Source organism: Bos mutus, chromosome 3, assembly GCF_027580195.1.
Source record: "Bos mutus isolate GX-2022 chromosome 3, NWIPB_WYAK_1.1, whole genome shotgun sequence".
Lineage (NCBI taxonomy): Eukaryota > Metazoa > Chordata > Mammalia > Artiodactyla > Bovidae > Bos > Bos mutus.
In genome coordinates this window covers 6,101,753-6,128,597 of record NC_091619.1, presented here as the reverse complement: position 1 = coordinate 6,128,597, position 26,845 = coordinate 6,101,753, and the positions used below count along the sequence as shown (strand labels likewise).

Below are 26,845 nucleotides of genomic sequence, written 5' to 3'. Positions count from 1 at the left end.
AGTAAATACCTACATACTGGGATCTTGCTAGGTGCCAAGGAAACTTTTCTGGGTTCCTCTAAGTACAATGAGGCTATTTTGCCAAGACCTCTTTTGGCCAAGTCGAAATTTCCCTTAAGAACAGCCCTTTAGAATGTCAGTTTTCCTAAAAGCCTAAAATGCTCTCCAGAAACAATTATTGTCGAACTCCAGAAGAGGGGTCCCCAAGCTGTACTGGATTTCCGGGTACTGAGATAAGAATTGGATAAGGTATGTTAGACTTCCTGGTTAACAAAGTCAGTGAAAGCCTCCTGCTAAAATAGTGTGTCCTTTCCCTCAACAAGGAGGTAAGTTGAGACAGCTGGGTAGCCATGAGCTAGGAGTTGAGAACAAAGTCGTGGCATAGTTTGGAATCAAAAGAGGCCTATGCTTAAAACTTGATTCTGCCATTTCCAAATTGGGGGACCTCAAGACAAGTTACTAAGCCTCTCTGAACCTCCACTTCCTCATCTTAAATAATCCTGCCAAGCAAGGTTGTTGCAGAGATGTAATGTACAAGGAACTTAACAATTCCTTGAAGGCAATAGGGTTCAATAAATGATATCCAGAAGGAGAGGGGATCATTCATTTTAAATATTACATTCACTCTTTCTTAAGCAATTTAGAGGTTTTATGGCCTTAGGAAGATTAATTAAGCTTTCAGCCTCTCGTTTTACAGTAATAACAGTACTTGTTTATGAGAAAATATGAGTTATATATGTCAAGTACTTAGTAATGTTTACAGCAGAGTAATGCTTAGAACAGTAACATTTAATAAAGGGTAGGTGTTATTGACTTTTTAAACTATTTTTACTCTGACTCATTCTAAAAAAAATTGGAACTGGCTTCCAAAACTGTACAATATGCTAAGTAAATAAACAAACAAATAAGTGTAGAAAAGCAGGTGTGGGGAAAGAGAATAAGGACATTAAGGTAAGCTGGAGCTAAGGTTAATACCCAAAATATAATCAATATTACATTTGGTTCTATACACTTTGCTGGTGATGGGCCTCAAATTTGTCTCCAAGCTGCCTACTAACCAATTCAAAAAGCAAGGCATAATCAGTTAACGTGAATCACAGCAGCAGCAAGGTAAAAGTCAACTTTTTATTTTTGTTCCCAGGTGGGATGGAGTAGCTTATAGTAACCAACACTCCCCCTGAAGATAACTGGAAGAACTAGATAAAATCCATAAATCATCTGTTTACAGCCATTCGATTGGTGCTGACATGGTGAGAGCAGAGGAACTGAAGCTTCAGAGAAGGGAGACTGAGGAGCAGCATCGCCTCTGCAGTCATATGTAGCCGCTTGCCAATTGCAAGGGGCAGAAGCAAGAGGCTGACCCTGGGCTTCGCACTGGTAGAGGGTCACTGGAGGATAAAATACCAGAGTTTTTGAAGGAGGCCTGGGATCCTTCTAGCAGGCAGCGTTTTTCTTGTCCAGCACATTTGCCAAATGCTGGAGTTGTATAAGAGAGGCAGTGTAAAAACCTAAGGAGAAATCCTCTGAAAAGCTGAGCTGAGTGTTTGAATCTGATAAAGATTAGAGTTCAGGACCCACCAGGAAGAGAGGCCACAGAGAAAACATGGGAGTTTTTAAAAAGCACTCAATGACCAAGAATCCAAGTTTAAACCCTGCCAATTGCCCAAAGTGAAGATAGTCTACCCTACTATGTAAAGGCAGATCCAACTGCTTTCACTGTTAGCCAGTCTGCACTTTGGGTTCACATCCTTTTAAGAAAATCAAAGACCCAAACACATTTCTAAAGAGAAGACCACCCAAGCCTCAGAGAACTGGGACAAGCCAGTTTTCTACCTATATGCAGGGCATCTTAGTGGTCATAAATGTAGAAAAAAAGTCTTTAAATTTACCCCAATATTTGTACATTTCTTACTCTTGGCACTTCAAGAGAGGAATTCAGATTCATCGTCATAAGAGAAATTATGGATTAATTTTAAATCTTAATGAAAAAACAAAAAGAGTAACCAGAGATTTATCATGTCATTACTGCTATTATCACTAGTAGTAGTAATAAGAGCAGTAGAAGTAGTATTTGTATAGTAGGAGGAGAGGCATCCATTACTATTAAGCAAGTTACTCAATAAGAAGCTATAAAAAGTCCTAAATATTGGTTTAACCTACTTAGAACAAACAAATATTGTAGCTTTCTCAACGTGGTTTTAGCCTATCCCCATATCCAGGGATTCTCCTATGCCAAGATGAAGCATTTCTTAAATTAGCAATACTTATGCATACAAGATACTCTTCATTGTTAGATCTTATAGTTCGACTATAGCTTACAGCACCCAAAAGATTAAGTCTGAATCCTTCCCTTGAAATGTCAAGAGTAATACAAATTTGGGTAAATGTAAGCACATTTTTCTTTATTTATAGCCACTAAAATGCTCTGCTCATAGACCAGAGGAGAGGGAATCTAGGCTTTTAGGAATAAGCTCAGAGGCTACTCTACCTCTGCAAGGACAAAGGCTCTCAAAGCCCTCGGACCCAGGGCTGGACCTCATTACTGCACGTTAGTAGCTGCAGTTCAGGGAACTTCAGTCTGTCATCCTTCTACCTAACACCCCCATTGTTTAAAAGAATGATGTTCTTATGTCTTCTTCTCAGCTTCTGAACATCTTTGTGAGCTCAAGCATCTCATGGCATAATTTAGATTCATTTTTGTAGAAAAATACAGAGAAGAAAGGGAGCTTCTCCATGTCCTTTCTTTCCTGCCTTCTTTTTACTCCTCAGACACTTACTGATTGCCTCTACAAGCCAAGCACTATGATAGGTGTCCATCATGAGGACCCAGGAGATCAACACAGCACCAAATAAGACAATGGCCCAAGTCATTAACATCTGTGAAGCAGGGGAAAAAGAAGTTGCATACTTTTTAGCAACTCATCGCCTTCTACTTAAGCCCCTCCAAAACCCTCATTGTTTTGAATGTCTTAACTTTTGCCTTACTTTATTGTGTATGTGTCCAAACCACTGAAAAATTCTGGGAGGCCTATCTTACCACATCCATGCTCTTCAGAGGCCTATTGGCTAAGACCAAGAGCTAAGTCAACAATCACACTATTCTCCCCAGGGGGGGGGGAAAAAAAATACACTGTCATGGATATGCTCAGCCTGGGCACAGGGCCCTGCATCCCTTGGAGTTGGGATAGCCAGAGTTCAGGGTTGTTAGAACCCCTATTCCCCAAAGGTAACGTGAGTCTCTCTTGGAGACCACGAGGGACCATAATAGTTACTCAGATCAGATCAGTCGCTCAGTCATATCTGACTCTTTGCAACCACATGAAACGCAGCACGCCAGGCCTCCCTGTCCATCACCAACTCCCGGAGTTCACTCAGACTCACGTCCATCGAGTCAGTGATGCCATCCAGCCATCTCATCCTCTGTCGTCCCCTTCTCCTCCTGCCCCCAATCCCTCCCAGCATTACTAATGAACTCTTTTTCTCTTTCCTCCTCCATCATCAACTTGAAAGAAACTGTTGTTTTACAGTTTGCATTATTTTCATTTCCTTCTCTTCCAAAAGTGACAAGTCACAACCCTTGATATTTGCATATGACTTTCCAGAGCCCATTGACTTCCATTATCTCATTTGGTCCCCCTGTTGTAACCCCATGAAGGGCAGAAAGCAGACTTTATTCTTCCCATTTTATAAGTGAGCAAAGTAAGGTGAAGAAATCTAGCTAAAGTCACAAAGGAGATAGTGCCAGAGCTGAAACTCGAATCTCAGTTAAGTTCAGTCTCTCAGTCGTGTCCAACTCTTTGAGACCCCATGAATCGCAGCACGCCAGGCCTCCCTGTCCATCACCAACTCCCGGAGTTCACTCAGACTCATGTCCATCGAGTCAGTGATGCCATCCAGCCATCTCATCCTCTGCCGTCCCCTTTTCCTCCTGCCCCCAATCCCTCCCAGCATCATGGTCTTTTCCAATGAGTCAACTCTTCACATGAGGTGGCCAAAGTACTGGAGTTTCAGCTTTAGCATCATTCCTTCCAAAGAAATCCCAGGGCTGATCTCCTTTAGAATGGACTGGTTGGATCTCCTCTCAATTACCATCGTCTCTTCACCATCTATGCTGCCATCACACTCTTCTGTCAGCACATACTCTCCATACTGTCTGTAGTGTGACATCAGGGTCAAGAAGAACCACCAATGTAGGGAACAATCTGGAAAGAGGGCCCAGAGAAGCTTATTGCTTGTTTGAGTTTTAGAATGCCCTGATTCCTGATTTGTTGAAATCTTAAAGCAAAAGGAACATGCATCCTGGGAGGAAGCACATGGCATTTTGTTATCACTGGGTGAAGGCAAAGCCTTTGATTGGGAAGCACTTGCCATATACCAAGGATCCCAAAGTCATGTGGTTCCTGTTTGGGTACTAACTTAACTTCACGTTTGCCCTATTACTCCCTCAGTGACAACCACCTCCACCCTCTTGTTTTGCTATTTGTGGTTATATGTCTTTACTCCATGTTCTCCCTTTCTCTTTTTACCCAACCCGGAGAATTTGTTTTTCTTTGGATCACTCAGACTTCACTGTCTCCACCAGCATAACATTAGAGACTTGATGTGATTGGTTAGCATACATTCAGTGAGGCTAACTCTGCAGGAGGCAGCAGAGCACAGAGGTCAAGAACATGCTCCCTGGAGGTGGATCACATCCCAGCTCTGCCACTTGGCTAGGTCTATAACCTTGAGTGAGTTACCTAATGTCTCTGGGCCTCAATTTCCCCTCTGTGAAACTGGAATAACAATGCCACCTAATTCCTAAGGTGCTTCTGAAGACTAAATTTGCTGATAGAATGGTACTAGGAATATATTAAGTGCTTATTAAATATTAGCTGATACTCTTCTTTGAAATTTGCATCTTTTTTTCTCCACTTGGCATAACTAGAGTGCTTAAGGGGCAAATGAGTTTCTGATATCCCCCGAGAAAGATCTTTTACTGGCAGGAAGGATACCAGAGGCCACCCTCGGGCTAGTTTTGACAAAAACATATTGATACAAGGAAGAAAAAGCCAATCTGGGCAGCTTCTAGCATTGCTCACTGAAGAGAAATTCAACCCGGGAGGTCCCTTTCCAAGGCCCTTCTCAAGCCATACACACACACATACAAACATACACACAGCCTTAGTACCTCAGGCCTGGGTTCAGAAACCTAGAACTAGCATCACATTCTCATTAGCAGTTGAGATCCCATAAATCCTCTCAGCACATCTCCAGGGGCATGAATGATGAGAACCCAGGGAAATAAAAATTATTTTCCGGTGTGGAAATGTGTATAGGTATAGTTGGTGATGGACAGGGAGGCCTGGCGTGCTGTGATTCATGGGGTCGCAAAGAGTCAGACACGACTGGGCGACTGAACTGAAAGTAGCTGTATGAACTTTGGTGGGAGACAGGAAGTTGGGAAAAGGGGACAGTTGTGCAGAAGCATCTCCAGCACTTAGGCTTCTTTGCCAGGGTGAGCTGGTCCCCAGGGCCTTCTAACTAGCTTTTCTTGCTGAGCGTGCTAACAAGACCAAGGTTCCAAGAGCTCTGTGGAAACCTGTTGTCTTGCATCTCCAGCACTTAGGCTTCTTTGCCACGGTGAGCTGGTCCCCAGGGCCTTCTAACTAGCTTTTCTTGCTGAGCATGCTAACAAGACCAAGGTTCCAAGAGCTCTGTGGGAACCTGTTGTCTTGCCCGGTTCCTTGGATTCAGGCTGTCCCTCAAACCCAAATTACCTCTCATCCGTATAAATGTACATCAGAAGTCACAAAAACGAAACCATAATGCCGTCCAGCTATACATGATCATTAGAGAAAGACTGTTTCCTCAAGTGGCCTCCAAAGGAGTGGGTAGTCTGATGGAAGGAACCTGGGCCTGGGAGTCAGGAGCCGTGGTCCCTGCTTTACCATTAACTGTGTGTGTTGTCATGGGCAAACCACCAAATCACTCACCCTATTTGACACCCAGTTCCTTTATCTATAAAACAAAGAAGAAGGACTTAAATATCTCTAAGATTCATCGCAGCATGACTAGCCTAGGATTTCAAGTCCCTTCATGTATTGGAGAAGGAAATGGCAACCCACACCAGTGTTCTTTTCTGGAGAATCCCAGGGACGGGGGAGCCTGGTGGGCTGCCGTCTATGGGGTCACACAGAGTCGGACACGACTGAAGTGACTTAGCAGCAGCAGCAGCAGACCTTAAGAACTCACTGGATGTAGGATTGATGCTAGAAAGAATAAAACTACAAAGATGAACTGAAAGTCAATTTGGAGCCAGTAGGAAGAGAACACTCTGAATCTCAGATCCTTAATGTCTTTGTTTCTCCAAACATTTTAGATACCAAAGGAGGAATCCACCACCCCAAGACTCTAAACCACTAGCAAGTTGCCTGCTTCTTATGAGGGGAAAATCCAGGATTGAAATGGGAAGTCCCAGCATGTGCCCTGGCTCTGTACCATGGATCCTAAATACCTAGATTGCCTGTTGGCGAGAAGGGGTGTTCTCCCTTTTCCAAGCACAAGTAGTTGTCACAGGCCAAGTCAGGAGAGTGGGGCTGACTGCCCTGTGCTGTCCACACTCAGCAGTTATTTAGCTGGCTGGGTGAGTCCTCAGGACTAACAGACCCTCAGCGAAGTTTTCAGGACAACGAGGTTGGTTCTACTACTCCCCCCCCTCCCCCGCCGCCCAAAAGTCCACCGGGTTCTGGACCCCCCAATGGCAATCAAAACACTGGTTTTATACATTCTGGAGGAGGATCAGACAAATTCAGTAGCCAAGAGTATTCATATACTTCATATGGAGTCTAGAGATGTCCCTTTCCCATGGAGGCAGGCTAAGTTGGAGCATGATTTCTAGATGCAACTTCTTACTAAGGAGCATTTTAGGGTTTACATCTTTAAGATATTCATCAGCTATCTTCTATGTGCTTAGACTAAGGGACACGATTCCTCTGAAGTTCTGGCTTTAGATTCCTGAGCCTGGGAAGTGGCAGGGAGTTGGGGACAAATGGTCTTTCTTGTGAAAAACAGCCGTGCGAGTTTAAGAACCCTGTTTCCAAGCCCAAAGTCTATCAGTGCCTTCCAAAATGGGCAGTAAAGCTCTTACACCACTAAATTATAGTAAGTTTGTGACAAATGGTTTCATAGCTTATCTAATCCAACTTTATTTTACTGCTGGTGAAAGGATGAAAGAAGTACAAAGAGAAGTATATGACTATTGTCATGTTACTAACTTAAGACCAAGTAGAAGGCAACTAGACTTCAACTAGGTGAGAGGAACACAAAGCAAAAAACGAAAGAATGGTGTCAAAGTTCAGGTCTGAGATGCACTCACTAAGCTTATTACAAAGAAGTAACAAGGTACTGGATTTACTGAACCAATTAATCACTGATATTAAAGTATCTTGATTATATGTCCTATAATCAAGAAAAAAGAATATCCCATGGAAATGGAATTTTTGCAAAGATAAGGTGAGTGTTTCATAAATGTACACTCATACTGTATGAAGAAGAGGAAATGAAAATACCCTCAGGAATTCAAATATAGCCTGAAGCCCCTGGGACTCTCAAACACTGCAATGGGGTGGGATATCAGTAAAATCACTTTGGAAATGTAGCAATACAATACAATAGCAATATGTAGGAAAACAGATCATATGTAACATATAAGCTGTGCTGTGCTGTGCTTAGTCACTCAGTCACATCTGACTCTTTGTGACCCCATGGACTATATAGCCTGCCAGGCTCCTCTGTTCATGGGGTTCTCCAGGCAAGAACACTGGAGTGGGTTCCCATGCCCTCCTCCAGGGGATCTTCCCAATCCAGGGATCGAACTCAGGTCTCCTGCATTGCAGGCGGAATCTTTAGCATCTGAGCCACCAGGGAAGCCCAACATAAAGCTACTTCTAGGTATATATCTAAAAGACTTGGGTATTTATCTCTACCGAAAGACCTTTACAAGAAGGGTTCTAGGAGCTTTATTTATAATGAGCTCAAACTAGAAATAATCCAAATTACCATCCAAAGTAGACTGAATAAATAAAATATTCAAACAAAATTATACAACAATGAAAACAGAGTTGCCAACTGCATGCCACGATATGAATATCATGAACAAAACAGTGAATGAAAGAAGCCAGAAACAAAAGGCGATTCCACTCATATAAAGTACAAAAACAAGTAGCACCGATTTGTGTTGTTAGAAAACAATAATGACTACCCTTGGGATGAAGGTACGGCAAAGTGACTTGAAGAGCGTGTAAGAAGAGCTTCTGAAGTCCTGGTACAGTTCTGTTGCTTAATCTGGATACTGCTTACATGGATGTGCTCAGTTTATAAAATTCATCAAATTGACACTTGTGCTATGTCTAATTTCTTACATTTATATCTGTGGCAAAAAGGAAACATGGCTCCAAGCCTTACTCTTCCCTGTACTCAGACCTCCCCCGGATAATATTTTTGTGCTCTCCCACTCTGACTCTGGGCTTGGCCATGTGGCTCGCTTTGGACAATGAGATCTCAGCAAACATGACTGAAGCACTGGTTTGAAAAATGCTACACATTTCTTTTTTTTTTTTTTAATTTTATTAAATATTGTTTTTTTTTTTTTAATTACTGCAACTTCACAGTTAAGTGATTCATTCTTGTACTATTGCATATATTAAGTGGCATCACTATGGTAATAGACAATTGATACAATTGTATACTTCAATTTAAAGTATACACATAATTTTAAAAATTGGGAGAAGGGGACTAACATATCTATTTTTGAGCATGGCCACACCCTGTAGGAAAGAGAAACTGCCTGAGATCCTACAAGACCAGGGTCTCCAAAGCATAACATGACACCCAAGTTAAATACAGGCCTTAGCCAACCAAACATAAGTGGGAAACCAACTTGCAGACGTTCTCTAAGGCATCTGAAAATTTTCTCTTCTGTTTCCCAGAAGATGCAGAAGCAAATGGTTGCTTCTTCCACCTCCCATTTTATTTTCTTTTTGTTCCACCCAACTCCATGTAAGAAACACTTCACACTATTCAGCATGTTACAGAGTGTATTTGTTTCTATTTCTGCTATGGCCCTGTTTCACCAGAGAGAAAGAGAGGAAGGAGGGACCTTGGGACCCCTCAGCAGTGCTTTTCCCAAGATGAACACTGAAGGGCTTGAGTGTTCAGCTGGTCTTCCAGCATGCGGCTGAGCAATGGCAGTGTTACCTGGGTTAACCTGAGCTTTTGCAGAACTCAAGAGAGGCAGCAGCAGGAGCAGCACCAAGGGCATTCTGGGAATCGGGATCATCTCAGGAGATGGTGTTGGAACTGGAGCCTTCAGGCCACCACCAATGCAAGACAAGAAGAAAGAGGAGAGGGAATGAGTGAAGCAGAAACCATCAACACAAATGAACACAATTTACATAATTATCCTTGTGTTTTTACAGTGTTTATGTCTATATTTAGAATTTTAAATCATGAACTTTGATAGTTGAATGTGACACTGAATTGTCACAAAATATAAGAACTTTCAAACTCTGGGATATTCAGTAGTTAGGTAACATAAGAACTTTCAAACTCTATTAGATTATATTCTCATGGAATTAAAATTAGCAAAACTATAGGTGGGTAACAAAGTTTCAATAAGATAAATACCCAAATTGTGAACAGTGATAAATTAAAACTGACTTTTATAATATTTTCATAATTTTAATATTTATTCCACTATTAAACCAAGAAAAACATTCAATGATGTTAACATGTTTGCCTTTCAAAAGATGTAAGGTGAATATTTATCCTGATTTATTAGCTCTGGAATTGTACCTGAAGCTCAAGTTCCTCTAGAATAATCCATGTGGTTATGGATTAGAGTTGAGACATCAGTATGAACTCATATTTATCTTAATAGGGATATAAATGGTTACATATGGAAATATTTATAGATATTTACACACAGGTTAGTACATATTCATATATCTATCTTCTTGTTATGAGAGTGCCTAGAAGCAGGAACACCCAATAGCAAAGAGCAAACCTGATACCCAGATCTTGACTTCTTATACCATTCTCCAGTAAAAGGAACCAGGGGTTCTTGGAGAGACTGCTAATTTCAGGGCTGAGGCAGGAAATACGATTATCTTGGAGAATGTTTTAGTGCCCCAAGCTAAGAATATATACACACACAAGAATGATGGGGATATGGCAAGAGAACACAGAGCCAACAGAAAGGGTCCCCATGGCCAAAGCTGAAGCAATTTACGCAACAAAATGGATCAAGTGGTATTGCATTATAACTCAAGACATAAGATAAATATTTACAAGCCCAGAAATAAATGATTGAATAAACAAATGGAGGAGAATAAACAAATTTTCTCATGCAAAAGAATTCTAAATAATTTATGTAGATACTCTCTGGTCTGTTGTCTTTCTCCCAAGAACCCATCACTCCAGCCTAATCATGAGAAACACATCAGACAAATCCCAATTGAGGGACATTCTACAAAATTCCTGCTATGTAATCCTCAAAACTGTCAAGGTCACCCAAGACTAGAAAGTCTGAGAAACTGACACAGTTAAGAGGGATGAAGGAGTCATGATGTCTAAATGTAACACGTAACAGCCTGGATGGGATCTTGGAACAGAAAAAGGACATTTGGGGAAAACTGAGGCAATCTGAATGAAGTGCAGACTTTAGTTAATAATAATGTGTCAATATTGGTTCATTCACTATGACACATTTACTATACTAATTTAATATGTCATAATAGGGGAAACTGGGTAATGGGTGAACAGAAAATCTATATACTCTTTGCAATGATCCCATAAACATAAAACTGTTCAAGAATAAAAACTTTATTTTAAAAAAGAAAGTTTCTTCCAGGTAACACTATGAGTCAACAAACACTGGATCTACTACTAGAAAACTGTATAATGTGAAATTATAAAGGGAGACAAAATCCCTTTAAGCTGGAGTGATCAGAGGAGGTTTCATGGGGAAATAAGCATCTGATCAAATTTTTAAAGGATGAATATGATTTTAATGGATAATAATGGGAATACAGTAAATAATAGACTGACATAGCTAAGAGGAAACAGGAGCTTTTTTTTGAGGAAACAGAAGCTTTCTATGATGTTTTCTAGGCAACAGAACTCTGAATCACCCCAAGTGGTTATATATATCAGTTCAGTTCAGTTCAGTCGCTCAGGCATGTCCGACTCCTTGCGACCCCATGAATCGCAGCACGCCAGGCCTCCCTGTCCATCACCAACTCCCAGAGTTCACTCAGACTCACGTCCATCAAGTCAGTGATGCCATCCAGACATCTCATCCGCTGTCGGCCCCTTCTCCTCCTGGCCCCAATCCCTCCCAGAATCAGAGTCTTTTCCAATGAGTCAGCTCTTCGCATGAGGTGGCCAACATACTGGAGTTTCAGCTTTAGCATCATTCCTTCTAAAGGAATCCCAGGGCTGATCTCCTTCAGAATGGACTGGTTGGATCTGCTTGCAGTCCAAGGGACTCTCAAGAGTCTTCTCCAACACCACAGTTCAAAAGCATCAATTCTTTGGCACTCAGCCTTCTTCACAGTCCAACTCTCACATCCATATATGACCACAGGAAAAACCATAGCCTTGACTAAACAGACCTTTGTTGGCAAAGTAATGTCTCTGCTTTTGAATATGCTATCTAGGTTGGTCATAACTTTCCTTCCAAGGAGTAAGTGTCTTTTAATTTCATGGCTGCAGTCACCATCTGCAGTGATTTTGGAGCCCCAAAAAATAAAGTGTGACACTGTTTCCACTGTTTCCCCATCTATTTCCCATGAAGTGATGGGACCAGATGCCATGATCTTTGTTTTCTGAATGTTGAGCTTTAAGCCAACTTTTTCCACTCTCTTCTTTCACTTTCATCAAGAGGCTTTTTAGTTCCTCTTCACTTTCTGCCATAAGGGTGGTGTCATCTGCGTATCTGAGGTTATTGATATTTCTCCCAGCCATCTTGATTCCAGCTTGTGTTTCTTCCAGTCCAGCATTTCTCATGATGTACTCTGCATATAAGTTAAATAAGCAGGGTGACAATATACAGCCTTGACGTACTCCTTTTCCTATTTGGAACCAGTCTGTTATACACACACACACACACACACACACACACACATACAGATAGTTCTGAATGAAGAGGATAGAGCCAAAACTAATCAAACACAAAAAAACTAAAGTGGCCTCCTGGTAGGGGGCAGGGGAACGTGATCCATAGCCACGATGACCATGATTTTATGGCACAGATTTGGATGAGAGCAAATATGTCTCAGTGCCTACTCACTGCCAGCAGCAGGAACACTGTGTTTCCACGAATGAGTCCACAAACAAACATGCCCAGAAAAGAGACACACAGGCAGACCTTGGAGACATTGGTCTTGGCTGTAAACTAGAACTAATCCATGACCATGATTCAGGATGTCCTTCTACAAATATCTTAGCTTTTTGGGAGCACTGCCTTGTGTAGCTACCCTCTCTGAGCAGCTTTTGAAGAACAGTTCTCCAGTTCTCTTTCATGACACCTTCCTTGTGGATTATTGGCTATCACTTTCTCCCCTCCATAACCTTCTCCAGGATTCCTTCTTCAAGGATTGTCTCCTACACTTCATTCCCCTCTCACATTGAATTTGTTTCTACTAAATCCTCCATAACATTGCTATAAAATTACCCATTTAATCATTAGCTGCAAATGGTTTGTTCTTGTATCCTCAAAAGAAAACATTATATCTTGTACAAAGTGGATGCTCAAAAATGGTTTTTAACTGAACTAAGCAGAACTTCAGTTCAGTTCAGTTGCTCAGTCATGTCCGACTCTTTGTGACCCCATGGACCGCAGCACACCAGGCCTCCCTGTCCATCACCAACTCCCGGAGTTTACTCAAAACTCATCTCCATTGAGTCAGTGATGCTATCCAACCATCTCATCCTCTGTCATCCCCTTCTCCTCCTACCTTCAATCTTTCCCAGCATCAGGGTCTTTTCAAATGAGTCAGCTCTTCATACCAGGTGGCCAAAGTATTGGAGTTTGAGCTTCAACATCAGTCCTTCCAATGAACACTCAGGACTGATCTCTTCTAGGATGGACTGGTTGGATCTCCCTGCAGTCCAAGGGACTCTCAAGAGTCTTCTCCAACACCACAGCTCAAAAGCATCAATTCTTCGGTGCTCAGCTTTCTTTATAGTCCAACTCTCACATCCATACATGACCACTGGAAAAACCATAGCCTTGACGAGATGGACCTTTGTTGGCAAAGTAATATCTCTGCTTTTTAATATGCTGTCTAGGTTGTTCATAACTTTCCTTCCAAGGATAAGCATCTTTTAATTTGATGGCTGCAGTCACCATCTGCAGTGATTTTGGAACCCCCAAACATAAAGTCAGCCACTGTTTCCACTGTTTCCCCATTTATTTGCCATGAAGTGATGGGACCAGATGCCATGATCTTTGTTTTCTGAATTTGAGCTTTAAGCCAACTTTTTTACTCTCCTCTTTCACTTTCATCAAGAGACTCTTTAGTTCTTCTTCACTTTCTGCCATAAGGGTGGTGTCATCTGCATATCTAAGGTTATTGATATTTCTCCTGGCAATCTTGATTCCAGCTTTGCTTCATCCAGCCCAGCATTTCTCATGATGCACTCTGAATACAAGGTGTTCAAAAAGTATTAACTGAACTTTCTTTTGGAAAGTTTTACTTGGTTCAGGTTGTGAATCCCTAATACCAGTGACTATTTCTGCTTTGTTTGCTTAAATTAGGGTGCCTAGCAGGTAACAAACACAAAAGAACCATTATTAAACCTAGAAGTACTATACCACGGATACCTAACCTGTGCCAAGGACTATCTCATGTAATATTTACAGTCACTCTACCAGGTTTGTTTTCATCAATAAAGTAACTGAGCAGAAAGAAGTTAAAACTGATCTGTTTACACAACTGATAGGCATCAAAGCTCATGCACGAAGCCGGGTTCGCATTCCTCCGAAATCTACTTAGGCTGCTTTGTTGCTGTTGGTTTTGTTTTTGTCTTTGTTTGTCATCATACTACACTCTCCTTTGATCTGACCTCTGCTACTTCACCAGAGCGACACTCCTGCTCAGCCTTTCCGCTTAGTTACATTCAGACTTCTTTCATTTCTTTCTTTTTTACCTTGCCTCCTTAGGACCTCTATTTAAAAGTTTCGGTCCTCTCTTTGATTCAAATCACCACCAAATGGTTATTTCTTCAGTGAAATATTCTCTTACCCCCTTGATTGCACATGCACTGAAAGCATCGTACAATTTTTCTACATAGAAATGATCATCGTATAATCATATATCCTTTGCTAGGGTTGTCTAATTAGTGCCTGCACCCCTATAAGCTCCTTGTTTATTTCACTCACCATTGCATTCCCAGCACTTATCAGAGTGCTGGATAAATAGTTGCAGAATGAATTAACGATTGGCTTAAGCCACATATTCAGTTGTTGTATCTGGCTAGTCCAGATTCCATACCTTAAAAGGAAGTATCCCCAAAACTTACAATAAACAGACATCACCCTTTTCTGCCTCTTTGAACGAATCTTTCTAAAGGTTCAAAGTTTAAGCAATGTGACATGTGAATAAAACCCATAAACATACATTAAAGAATTTCAAGAAGATGGAAGGTCCCTCTCCACCCACTTCTTTGGTTAACAGTGCAAATTCCTTTGACAAGAAATTTATTCAAACTTTAAAAATAAAAAGTTATTGGCCTTCATTCATTCAGCAACTATTTTCTGAAAGGTGCTGTTCTGGGTGCTAAAAAGGCAGAGAAGACTCCTGTTATCATGGTGCTTATAATATCCAAACTAGCAAATAAATAAGTAAGAAACCTAAGGAGATATTCATGCCATGAAGACAGTACAATCCAGTAATGTGATGGAGAATGAATGAGGGTCATTTCAGGTAAGATGATCAGGAAAGGCCTCCCTAAATATGAGATTGTCAAAGAAATAGATAAGTAGGACAATGAAGAGAATAGGCAATACTCATATACACAACAAAAAAATGTATATAAGTGGGAACTTTCCATATAAGAAAAAGGGCATTTAGAATCAGTGAAAAGTTTCAGATGATTCAGTAGCTTTTTCAAAAACAAATAAAGGTATATTCATATCTCACACAAAAATAAAGAGTCAAAAATGTAAAAACAGAACAAAGTATTTCTAGAAAATATTGAGAATCTGCTGTGAGCAAGAGGAAAACCTACATAAATAAGACATAGAAAGCAAAATCTACAAATAAAAAGAATGATAATGTTTTCATCAAAGTTCAAAACATCTTTGAGACAAAAGGCACATGAACTTAACAGACAAGCAACAGACCAAGAGAAATATTTGAAATTTTAGAACAAAACAATGTGTATGTATTTTTCTGGTATAAAGAGTCTCTATAAATCATTTTTTAAAGCGACTAGAAAAATGGGCCAAGTAAATAAAAAGCATTTAAAAGAGGAAACAATATAATACCAGTAAACATCTAAAGGCACTCAACCTCACTAGAATCAGAAAGACAAACAGCAGCATTTGAATACAGCATTTTATCTGTCAGACTGGCAAAAATATAAAGTGTGAAACGATGAAGTTTGGCAATAGTGTGGAGAAATAGAGACATACTCTGCCACTGGATTTATAAATCGGAAGATGATTTAAATCAAAACATGTAAATAGACTCTGATCTATACATTCCATTTATTATTTATCCTAGAGAAGATTTACATAGGTGCATAATGATGTAGCCACAAAGAAGTGCTTTGCATTTTTTTAAATTTTTATTTTTCATTGAAGGATAATTACTTTACAATGTTGTGCTGGTTTCTGCCGTACAACAGTGTGAATCAGCTGTAAGTATACATATATCCTCCCCTGTGAGCCTCCTTCCCAATCCCCCATCTCACCCCTCTTTTTATTTTATCATGGTAAGAACAATTAATATAAGACAAATTTTTAAGTGTATAACATATTATTATTGACTACATATTATTGTTGACTATATATGTAATATTATATCAGATCTCCAGAACTTACCTCACCTTGCTTAATTGAAACTGTATGCCCATTGATTAATAACTCTCCATTTACCGTCCCCCCTTGAAAGTGAAAATCTTAGTCACTCAGTCATGTCCAACTCTGTGACCCCATGGACTGTAGCCTGCCAAGCTCCTCTATCCATGGAATTCTCCAGGCAAGAATACTGGAATGGGCAGCCATTCCCTTCTCCAGGGAATCGTCCCAACCCAGGGATCAAACCCAGCTACATTGCAGGCAGATTCCTTACCGTCTGAGCCATCAGAGAAGCCCACCCCTCCCCTTAGTCTCTGGCAACCACCATCCCACTCTTTCATTCTATGAATTTCACTATTTGGGATACCTAATTTAAGTGGAATCATGCACTACTTTTTCTGTGACTGATTTTTTTCCCTTAACAAAATGTCCTCAAAGCTCATTCATGCTGTTGCATATTGCAAAATTTGCTTCTTTTTTTAAAGCTAAATATATTTCATTGCATGTATTAGCCACATTTTCTTCATCAATTTATTTGTCAATGGACGTTTAGGGTGTTTCCACATCTAGGCTATTGTGAATGCAATGAACATGGGGAATGCTAGTGTCTTCAAGATCTTGATTTTAATTATTTTGGATAAATACCCAAAGTGGGGTTACTGGGTCATGTGGTAGCTCTATATTTAATTTTGAGGAATCTCCACACAATTTTCCATAAATGCTGTGGCCAACTGATCTTCAAGAAGGATGCAAAGAATATCTAATGTGGAAAATGAGTCTCTTAAACAAATACTGTTAAGAAAACTAGGTACTCACAAGCAAAAGAATGAAATTGGACCCTTATCTTACACTATACCCAAAAATCAACTCAAAGTAGGTTAAAGACTTAAATGTAAGATCTGAAACTTTAAAACTTCTAGAAGAAAACATAGAGGAAAAGCTCCATGATAGTGGTCTTGGCAATGATGACATAGATATGATACCAAAAGCACAAGCAGAAAAAAGCAAACATAAAGAAGTGAAACTACATTGACCTAAAAAGCACAGCAAAGGAAACAATCAACAGATGAAAAGGCAACCTACAGAATAGGAGAAACTGTAAACCATATATCCAACAAGCAACTAACACACAAAATAGCTAAGTAACACATACAACTTAATGGCAAAAAAAATAAAATAAAATTCCACTAATAAAATCCTTGAAAATGGGCTAAGGAATTGAATGGACATGTCTCCAGTGAAGACATACAAATGGTCAAGAGATATACAAAAAATGCTCAACCTTGCTAGCCATCAGGAAATACAAATCAAAACCACAGTAAGAAACCAACCCCATATCCGTCAGGACGGCTATGATCAGAAATGAATAAATGAAAGACAATTGTAGACAAGAGTGTGGAGAAACTGAAATCCTTCAACATGTGGGTACAACATTTTTTTTAAGTACCAAAACTTGGAAATTTTCTACCAATAAGGGAGTGCTAGAAACTATGACATATTCCTGCTATGAAATACTAGTCAATAGTTTAAAAGTATGAGTTAGAACCATATGTCGTTACATGGTTAGATGTCCATGACATGGTTTTAGGTGAATTAACAGTATTTAAGACATATATAAACACGCTGTATATTTCTATGGATATAAAAACAGACTTACATGCATATATACATAAAAGATCTAGAAAGTTAAACGCCATCAATCTAGGGGTCACTTTAGTGCTAAAATAGGTTAGTACATGAGCACAGAGCAAGGAATCTTGGAAGGCAAGTGCTGATAATAGCAATTCCCTCAGAGATTGTAGTGTCTGGCATTGGAGATTGGAAATGAAGATCAAAAGGAAACTTTAGTCTTATTTGTGATGTTTTGATTTTAACAAAATATGTCCCCTGTTAATGTCATTCACATTTGTTTCTCTGACAAAAGAAAAATATTCCTTGGGGCAGTCTATCAGAACCTTGGGGGTGCTAACCAACCAACCATGCATATCCAACAAGGTGTGGGGTGACCTATCTTATGTTTTGAGAATCACTTGAGGTATTGAGAGATATTATTTATTTATTTATTTATTATTTATCTTGTAGATAGAGAAGAAAAACCAGTTCAGAATTACTACTTAAACCTTTCTCTCTCTTTTTTTTTTAGAACTTACAAATGAATAATCATCAAGCCTTACAACAAACCTGAAAGGAAAGATTACCATCCCCACTTTACAAAATGGGAAAGTAAAACCCTAAGTCACTTCACTCACCACCTAGGTAGACTTACCTGACCTGGCTGCTGGATCCCGTTCATCATACCGAATTTATATGTCTGTCTCTCAAGCCAAATCATGAGTCATTTAAAGTTAGGGATCTTGGTTCCCTATATATCAAAATCAGATTAATTCTAACTTGCCTGGGTCACAAAACTAGAAAGAGACGGAATTAAGACTCTTCCAGTTTCTCTGAGTCCTTGGCCAGGGCTACTTCACCCATAGCCCAATAGTTTCCAAGGAACATCAATGACTGTGTAGTTCAGAGAGCATATGTTTGTGTAATGAAAAACTCACCTCCCTCTTGACAGTCAAAATTCCCCACCCAAGCTGGATACTTGGCTGGAACACTCCAAACTGACTCCAAAGGAGCCATGATTCAGGACCGCCCAGATCCAATGGCAGATGGTCGACTCTGCATCGCAGGACTGACCACACCAGGACTGAGACAGGCTGTGGGTCAAAGCCATCAGGAAAACTGGGAAGTGAATGGAAGGCTAGGCACATGTGAGCGTGACAGTCATAGCCAGAAATTACCAGGAATTTTTTTAAAAAGAACCTAGAATCAAACTTTTTACAAGTCATTTCTGTCCTTGGATGAGTTTCCAAAGGCCTCTTTCTGAAACAGAGGCCAGGGCCACATCATGGTTTAGAGCAAGTCACCAGCACATCCTGCCTGATACCGTCCTGTTCTGTGGAGACTTTATGCAGGGAGGCCTCCCTCCTGGTCAGTCCTGTGTCTCCTGCAGCTTCAGGTTATACACAACTGAGAAAGTATAATCCCCTTCTTTTATGACTGCCATAGACAGTTAGACCAGGGGCTTTCTGTGTGGCCCAGGGGCTGAGACTCTGCCTTCCAATGGAGGGCGTGTGGGTTTGAGCCTTTGTTGGGGAACTAAGGTCTCACATGCCACAGAATGCAGCCAAAATTTTTTTTAATGTTGGACCATTTCCTACTTTATGCTATCACTTATATGTAGAATCTAAAAAAAGCCAAACTCAGAGAAACAAAGTGGTAGTTATCACGGGAAGGGGGTGGGTTGGAATGGAGGAGTATTAATCAAAAGGTACAAACTTACAGTTATAAGATGAATAAGTTCTGGGGATCTAATGTACAGCATGGTGGTTATAGCTGATAATACTATATTTTATACCAAAGTGTAGATATTAAATATTCTTACCACAAAGAAGAAATCATATGCCAGGATGAAGATGTTAGTTAATGCTATGATGATGATCATTTTGCAGCATATAAATGTATCAGATCAGCAGGCTGTACACCTTAAACTTACACAATGTTGTATGTTATTTGAGCCGGGAGTCACACCACATTCCCAGGCACAAGCTCTACTCTGGGGCTCAAACAGGAGTGTGAGTGGAGATCGAGCCCCGAAGATAAGTGCTGAAACGACCTCTGAGCTGCTGAGTGGGAAAGGGTGTACAAGGAGCTAAGGCCTGTCACATAGTTCACACACCTGGGGTCTCAGGGTGTGAGGCTCCCTGCACTGGTGGAGCAACAGATTCGAGGGCTCCAAAACACGAGCCGTACTGCAGTGTCTGCTTTCTACGACAGGACTGATAGATGGTAGACAGATAGACAGACAGACAGACAAGAGGTAAACACATGATGAAGAGGTAGATAGGAGGCGATATTTATTTAGATGATACAGATTTAATATAAAAAGAAACAGTTTCATAAATGTTGCTATAATAGTTAACTGCATTTATTTGGAAAAAATAGCACCATAATTTCCCCTTGGTGACAACACAGAAAGTAGGCAAAAAAAGCCACCCTTAGGATTTCCTGCCCTAAAAAAAAGATGGAAAATTTGAGTACCTCTATTTCTCCCAAGTCCCTCTGAAGTGACTATAACTGACAGATAGTAGAGTTCTCATTTTCCCCCCAAATCTGATTATTAGCAAAAATCACCTTTTTCTCTGAAGCAGAGCTAGAGGTATATCGCACTTTAAGAAATGCCTGAACATGCCAAGGTCATAAATCATGAAAAGTTTATCCGCATTACACAATAAATCTTTGAACAAGCCTTCAGTGCTGAGTACCTTTGAATAACAAGTTTCCACACAGTACATTTAAAATAACATTCAGTATACAAAAATGTTCCATCTACTTACCAAACTCATAAATCGTGGAGAGAGTCTCCACATTACAAAATAATTCTTCACTTTGCAAAAGGATCTGCTGCTAAGTTCCTTTGATAGAAAATCCTTCCAATAATTCAGAATATGATTCAGTATACCTAAATCCAGTTTATGCTCAACTTTCCAGGAATACAGCTTGTGTACCAAGCAGGCAACATCTGGTTTGGCAGATGGTCATTCTTCCCAGATAATCCATTCTTCCAGGTCCAAAAGCTAGAGATAATCTGAGCTGACTACCGCTTTATGGAAAAACAAAGTCTCAGATTTCCCTGAGGGATCTTTACACTGAGCCTGTGAAAGGAGCCAAATAGGAAGTGCCTGCCCTTCTAGAAAATCAGCTGTGGCCTGCAGCCAGGGCCCCTCCACCTAAACCCGGGTAGACCATCCTGCAGGAAGGGGTGGGGGCCCTGGAAAGGCTGGAGTGGGAAGGGAAATGAGATAAAGGGACTTGGGTCAAACAGGAGCCAATCTGAGGTGCGGCGTGTGCACAGCTGGGCATGGTATGCTTGTCCTCGTGTGTGTATTGAAGAGCCTGGTGGGGAGAAGAGAAGCCACATGCTCTATGACCATAGATTTTCATTCAGGGGCCATTCAGGGCATTAAAGGCTTGTTTTCCTCTCTGCTGAGTCATTTTTCATTTCAGATTCAACAAATAAAAAGCACAATCTTTGGAGTATTTAATACTCAGCAAACAAATATGCAGAAATGAGCTTAGTTTTGGCAGAAGAAGAGCCACACACACACACACACACATACACCCCCTCACTGTACCGAACATCCTCCTGTTTTATATTGATTCCCAAGGATTTGTTGATGTCTTCCTCATTCCCAACTTTCCTCTGGGAATCCCAATCTCTTGCCTCTCAAAATGTAGCTGCTTAGTGCTGAGCCAAAGACCTGGGTTGGCCCGGTCTGTAAGTGTTTAAGCACACAGGATGTTCCCCAGATGACCCAAGCTGACCCTCGCTGCTGAGAGGAGGAGGACACAGCCGGCTGTGCTCCTGCCTTCGTTAGAAGAGTACTTTGCTTTCCTCCCCCTTGTCACCTGTAAAATGGAGACAACTAGAGTTCACTGAGTGAGATCCCTGTGTGGAAGACACCCCCCTGCCAGGGCAGAGGGTGAAAGGTTGTTGTCGAATCACGCGAATACACCAGGATTCTTGGCCCCCGGAGGAGAAGAATTCAATCCGGGGCCAGAGACGAGGCTTGATCGCTCAGAGCTTTTGTGTAATAAAGTTTTATTAAAGTATAAAGGAGATAGAGAAAGCTTCTGACATAGGCATCAGAAGGGGGCAGAAAGAGTACCCGCTTGCTAGTGTTAATAATGAGGTTATATACTCTCCAGTGAATCCAAAGAATGTCTGGAGGTTGTAAAGACCTCATCAGACCTACTCCCATAATTTACATTTTAAGATAACACTGTCCTCAGGCAAGATACATCCTTGTAAAGACCAGGTCTACTCCCATAATTAACATTTTAAGATAACAGAAGGTTGAATCCAAAGACTGTCCTTAGGCAGGATACATCATTGGTATATAATCCTAAGGAATGTGGAGAAAGAAAAAAAGTTTGTCCTTTCTTCCTCCTTGAGAATTCCAGACCCCTCTCTCTTTGGGGACCCCTAGACTCCCTATCAACCTGCCTAGGAACTGACTCTCTCAAGGGGACCACAGAACATCCGTGGTGTGACATCATTTGTCTGCCATCCTTTCTAAGGATATAATCGCTATAATGCCTTCATGAGATGAGGAGGAGGGAGGGAAAATATTGATACAAAGTGAAGGCGGGGTGTTTTCTAAACCCAAAAGGCTCTGTTAGAAGCTCATCCCTTGGCCTGCTGAAACCCCCAGCAGAGCCTTCGGCCTCTCTGAGTTCTAGCAGCCTCGGCTCTCCACCAGGCTGTCTCACTCCCACCCTGACTTCCAGGCTCCCACACTTGAGCACCTTCCCCACCACACCTCTCTCATTCTCTTGCCCCATCCCACCCTCTACCCAGGCTCCTCAGACCCCTGAGCCAAGTCCTGGGGAGCAGAGGGCTGCCTGGAGACATTCAACAGAAGGGTTGACTGACGGTCTGTCAGAAGGTTTTGGAGGTTACGAAATAAAGATTGCTAAGTCACTTCAGTCGTGTCCGACTCTGTGTGACCCCACAGACGGCAGTCCACCAGGCTCCTCCGTCCCTGGGATTCTCCAGGCAAGAACACTGGAGTGGGTTGCCATTTCCTTCTCCAACACATGAAAGTGAAAAATGAAAGTGAAATCGCTCAGTTGTGTCCGACTCTTCACGACCCCGTGGACTGCAGCCTACCAGGCTCCTCCGCCCATGGGATTTTCCAGGCAAGAGTAATGGAGTGGGGTGCCATCACCTTCTCCGATGAAATAAAGATAGTAGTCCTCAAAATTATGGACTCAGAGCCACAAGAGCTTGAAGGTACTTGAAAACTCAACTGTATTAGTCCTCTGTGGTTAAAGGTAAGGAAGGTCAGTCAGCCCCCAAAGCAGAGAGGCCTCCGTGGGGGCAACAGCTGGTCAGAGGCAGGGCCAGGCCTCTGGTCACCCTGGCTAGCATGGGTTCTCTGATGACACTGCCTCCCTTGGCCCAGCCTTCTGCTTTTCTTTCCTCAAACTCAGCACACGCACCTGCTTTAGCCCCATCTGTCTTGGTAACTGATCTCTCTAAACCAGAGTGAAGTTATTTGGAAAATCTCTGTGATGGTTTTCAAATGTGTATACAAATCCATGACCTGGAGCCATGTGTTCATGGAAAGCTGGCATCTCGTTTCCTTCCTCCTGAATACAAGCTCAACAGGGTGCCTCGCCTCTAACAAAATTAAAACAGGAAGAGTGATGGCTGTGAACCTCCAGAGCTGGGTCCCAGAAGGTAACCCGCACCCACCGGGCTCTCTCACAGACTTGCCCTGCGAACGCACTGCCAGGCAATATGGGAGCCCTGGCCATGTGGAAAAGCCAGACACAGGTCTTTTGGCAGATGCCATTGCCAAGGTCCCTGCAGGCAGCAGCAGAAACTCACACACTTGTGAGTGAGGAAGGCACCCAGGTGACTCCAGCCTCAGCCATCAACTGTTACAATCCCAGGAGAGACCGTGGGCAAGACAGCTGAGCTGAGCCCAGTCCCCAGAAACAGAAGCGATAACAACAATGACATGATTGCTGTCTGTTAAGTCACTAAGTTGCGAGGTGATTCATCACATGGCAAAAAATTACTGGAACAACCTCCTTGGGTAAAGAAGGCACAGCTTCCTGCAGACCCAAGGATTGGGTTTTGAATGCTGCCTGGTTTTTATTCGTCAGCAATCTGTCCATTGCCTCAAAGTCTAGGGGTAAGATGGAAACAATAGTGAGCAAGAGACACGGCTCTCTCATTAAACCCAGAGGTGGGCTGAAAGACTAACCATCCACATGTAAAGTGCCTTTCCCCTGAGGGCTTGGTAGTGAATCTGGAAGCAGCATCTTACTCACTATATCACCCCTTCCGATTGCCCCTGGGTCCCTGCACCCCATGCTTGACCACCTCTCTCTCCAACAACTCCTTCCCAGACAGCAGGTCCAAAGCCAGACTTTCCAGGTTTGAATCCTGCACCAGTTATGTGACCACACACCTGCACCTGGACTCTGTAGGAGTGTCGCGAGGATGGAATGAGTTATTACATAGAAAGTACTTAGAACAATGTCCGGCTCACACATTTTCACAGATATTTAAATTTCTACTTCATTTTTACTATGTACATCTCCTTGTCTCAATAAATTTGCAAGTTACAGGCAAAAACATGCCTCCCCAGTCATCACCCTCTACGTGCACCGGTTCACACCTACACGGTGACCTGCAGTTGATGGGCAGGTCATTTCAATAGTAACAAAACAGGCAACACCAGCAATACAAACTCCTTGCCTTTGACAAGCACACTAAACCTCGTTGGGAACATCCTAGGAGTGATACTGTCTCTGGAGAAAGTGACTTGACCCTGTGCATACAGTCATTCACAAGTCATGAAAGACTCAGCACTTAACTATGAACCAGCGCAGCACAAACCAGCCTGGGGCTGAGGAGAGCAGGGCTAGGCCGTGTCTGGAGGGACAGTGATGTGATCATACTGCTAGAGCAAGTGCTGTTCTGTCCCCATGTGAGAGTGCACACGTCCCAACAACATTTCAATCCAGCCACCCAAAGCCACGAGGGCCAAGACCTGGTTCCAGCCATGCCATGTCCACGAGGGCTGCCTTATTCTTGTGGTCCATGGAAGTGCTGGCCTCTTAAGAACACATGTCTCCATCAGGCTGCTTATTAATTTGCATAGGCCCAATCAATGTGAAGTAAATTTGATCTCATCCATCCATAAGAAACCCTCCTGAGCCTCAGAAGAGATTAGGTGTGATGCCAGGGAACCCTGCTTCAGGTCCCTGCAGGAGGCCCACCAGCCAGCATCTCCCCTTTCAACAAAGGGACCTAGGTGTCTTTCCCTTAACATATTCAGGGACTCCCGAATACAAGGGTTAACACCAGTGCTTTTGCCACAGAAGAATGGAGATCCCTCACCTTCTCTGAGACCATCAGCTGAACGAGGAAGCAAGGATTTCACCTCTTAGGGCTTTGCAACTGTATTCTGTAGTGAAAACTTCAGCCATGATACAGGTCAGGCACTTCAGCCAGATACTAATTGATCTCTGGGTTGAAGGACACTTTTCTATAGATCTGGAAAGTATGAAATATGGATAAAAGTAGAAAATGGTGTCACAATTATAGTTAACTGAGATGATGCATGTAAAGGACTTATAGCACCGGTGCCTGGGAGATAGTAAGTACCTGTTAGTGTTTAGTTGTTAGTTGTAGTACTATGAGGCTCCAATACCTTGACTACCTGATGCAAACGGCTGACTCATTGGAAAGGACCCTGATGCTGGGAAAGATTGATGGCCAAAGGAGAAGAGCACAGCAGTAGATGAGACGGTTAGAAAGCATCACCAATTCAATGGACATGAAATTGGGCAAACTCCGGGAGACGGTAAGGGACAGGGAGGCCTGGCGTGCTACAGTCCATGGGGTCACAGAGTCACACACGACTTAGCGACTGAATAACAACGACAAGTGTTGCTATGAATAGAATGGTGCACAGGAACAAAAACAGCTCAGCAGTTGAGGTGACACATATATACGGAAAATCTGTTGTGAGCCCCGTACAGGTTGAGTCATCTGGAGGCAATACAACAAAAAAGCATCAGGAGAGTTACGTGGCTGGCACGTGCAAACATTTGGAAAAGTGAAGATAGCAAGTTCATGGCAGGTCATAGCTACAGGGATGGTGCGATAGAGGAGGAGACACACAGTGGGCCTGGATGAATAATGGACTTTAGGAAAGACCTAGAAGGAAAAATAAAAAGCAAGGAATTCTGAAAAACTGCAAAGTTTGACAGGGCTGGCCAATGAAAGAGGTAAAGGCTTACTAAGACCTTCAAGGCTGAGAAAAAGAAAGAGAGGAATTCAGCGCTGACCAGCTTATTTGCCATCACTACCAAGCTCAGATACCTCATAGCCCCTTTTGGGGACCTGAAGCTCTTCCTACGCTTAAGAGTCTTAAGAAAAACAAGCAAGGCAAGGACATGGAGCAGTAGTGATAAACTTAATCTTCTCACTTTGCTCTGAGTTTAGGGGTGGCAGAGCAAAGCAGAAGATGCGGTATTATGCAGTTCTTGTCATGGGGACATATAGACACTAAATGTAAAGGGGGCCCCACCACCTTAGACAAATACAGCCCAAGAGTCCCTGCCCAAACCCCAGAGCCCAGCAGTTGGGTCGGGACCAAATGTCTGGGACTCCTTTCCTGGTTTCCTACCCTTCTCTTCAAGCAAGTCACTCCCTCCTCACCTGCAGCTCCTGCAATCCTTGCCAAAATAATAATGTCACTGATCACGAGAAGTCTGGCCTCTAACTCTTTGCATTTCACGCTTCCTTCATATTGCTAGCTGGCATTCCCTTCTATGTTACTTTCAGTGGAAACCTCTGAACCAGAAAATATAAGTTTATTTAAGGCTATGAAACATCTGCAGACTTCATCTGACTTCAGGAAATTTCCCTGTGCGTCACCAATGCCTGGCACTTACTCCTGATGTGTGAAGAGCCTCCTCTCTCCCACCTGCCAGGCTTAATCCTCCCCACTTCCTAGCTCAGCTCCTAACCCCTACATTGCCAAGGACAAGTGAGAGACCAAAAGCGTGCCTGATCCTGGTCTCAAAGCCTGAGATCCCGGTCTCAAAGACTGAGAATGGGGATTCTCTGTCTCAGAAAGTTCTAATCAACTCCACCTCTCCTGCAGAAAGACTCACACCTTCCAGTTCCTTTGAATGAGACCT

At 42.1% G+C, this 26,845-nt stretch overlaps 1 protein-coding gene across 8 annotated transcripts in view; it reads right to left on the bottom strand.

Annotated features, from left to right (window-relative positions):
• Positions 1–26,845, bottom strand: part of DDR2 (discoidin domain receptor tyrosine kinase 2) — a 178,879-nt gene that overhangs the window by 63,482 nt on the left and 88,552 nt on the right. For 3 of the 8 annotated variants that reach the window (XM_070366682.1, XM_070366681.1, XM_070366683.1), the window contains 2 exons: positions 25,035–25,190; positions 9,238–9,346 (listed from right to left, as the gene is read on the bottom strand). The exons of 1 other annotated variant lie outside the window; for it this stretch is intronic. In XM_070366682.1, the coding sequence (XP_070222783.1) occupies positions 9,238–9,346; positions 25,035–25,049 (124 nt within the window). In that variant the 5' untranslated portion in view covers positions 25,050–25,190. Of the gene's footprint in view, positions 1–9,237; positions 9,347–20,451; positions 20,699–25,034; positions 25,191–26,845 lie in introns of those variants that run through there. 4 more of the 8 variants (XM_070366679.1, XM_070366680.1, XM_070366684.1 and 1 more) reach the window with 2 other exon arrangements.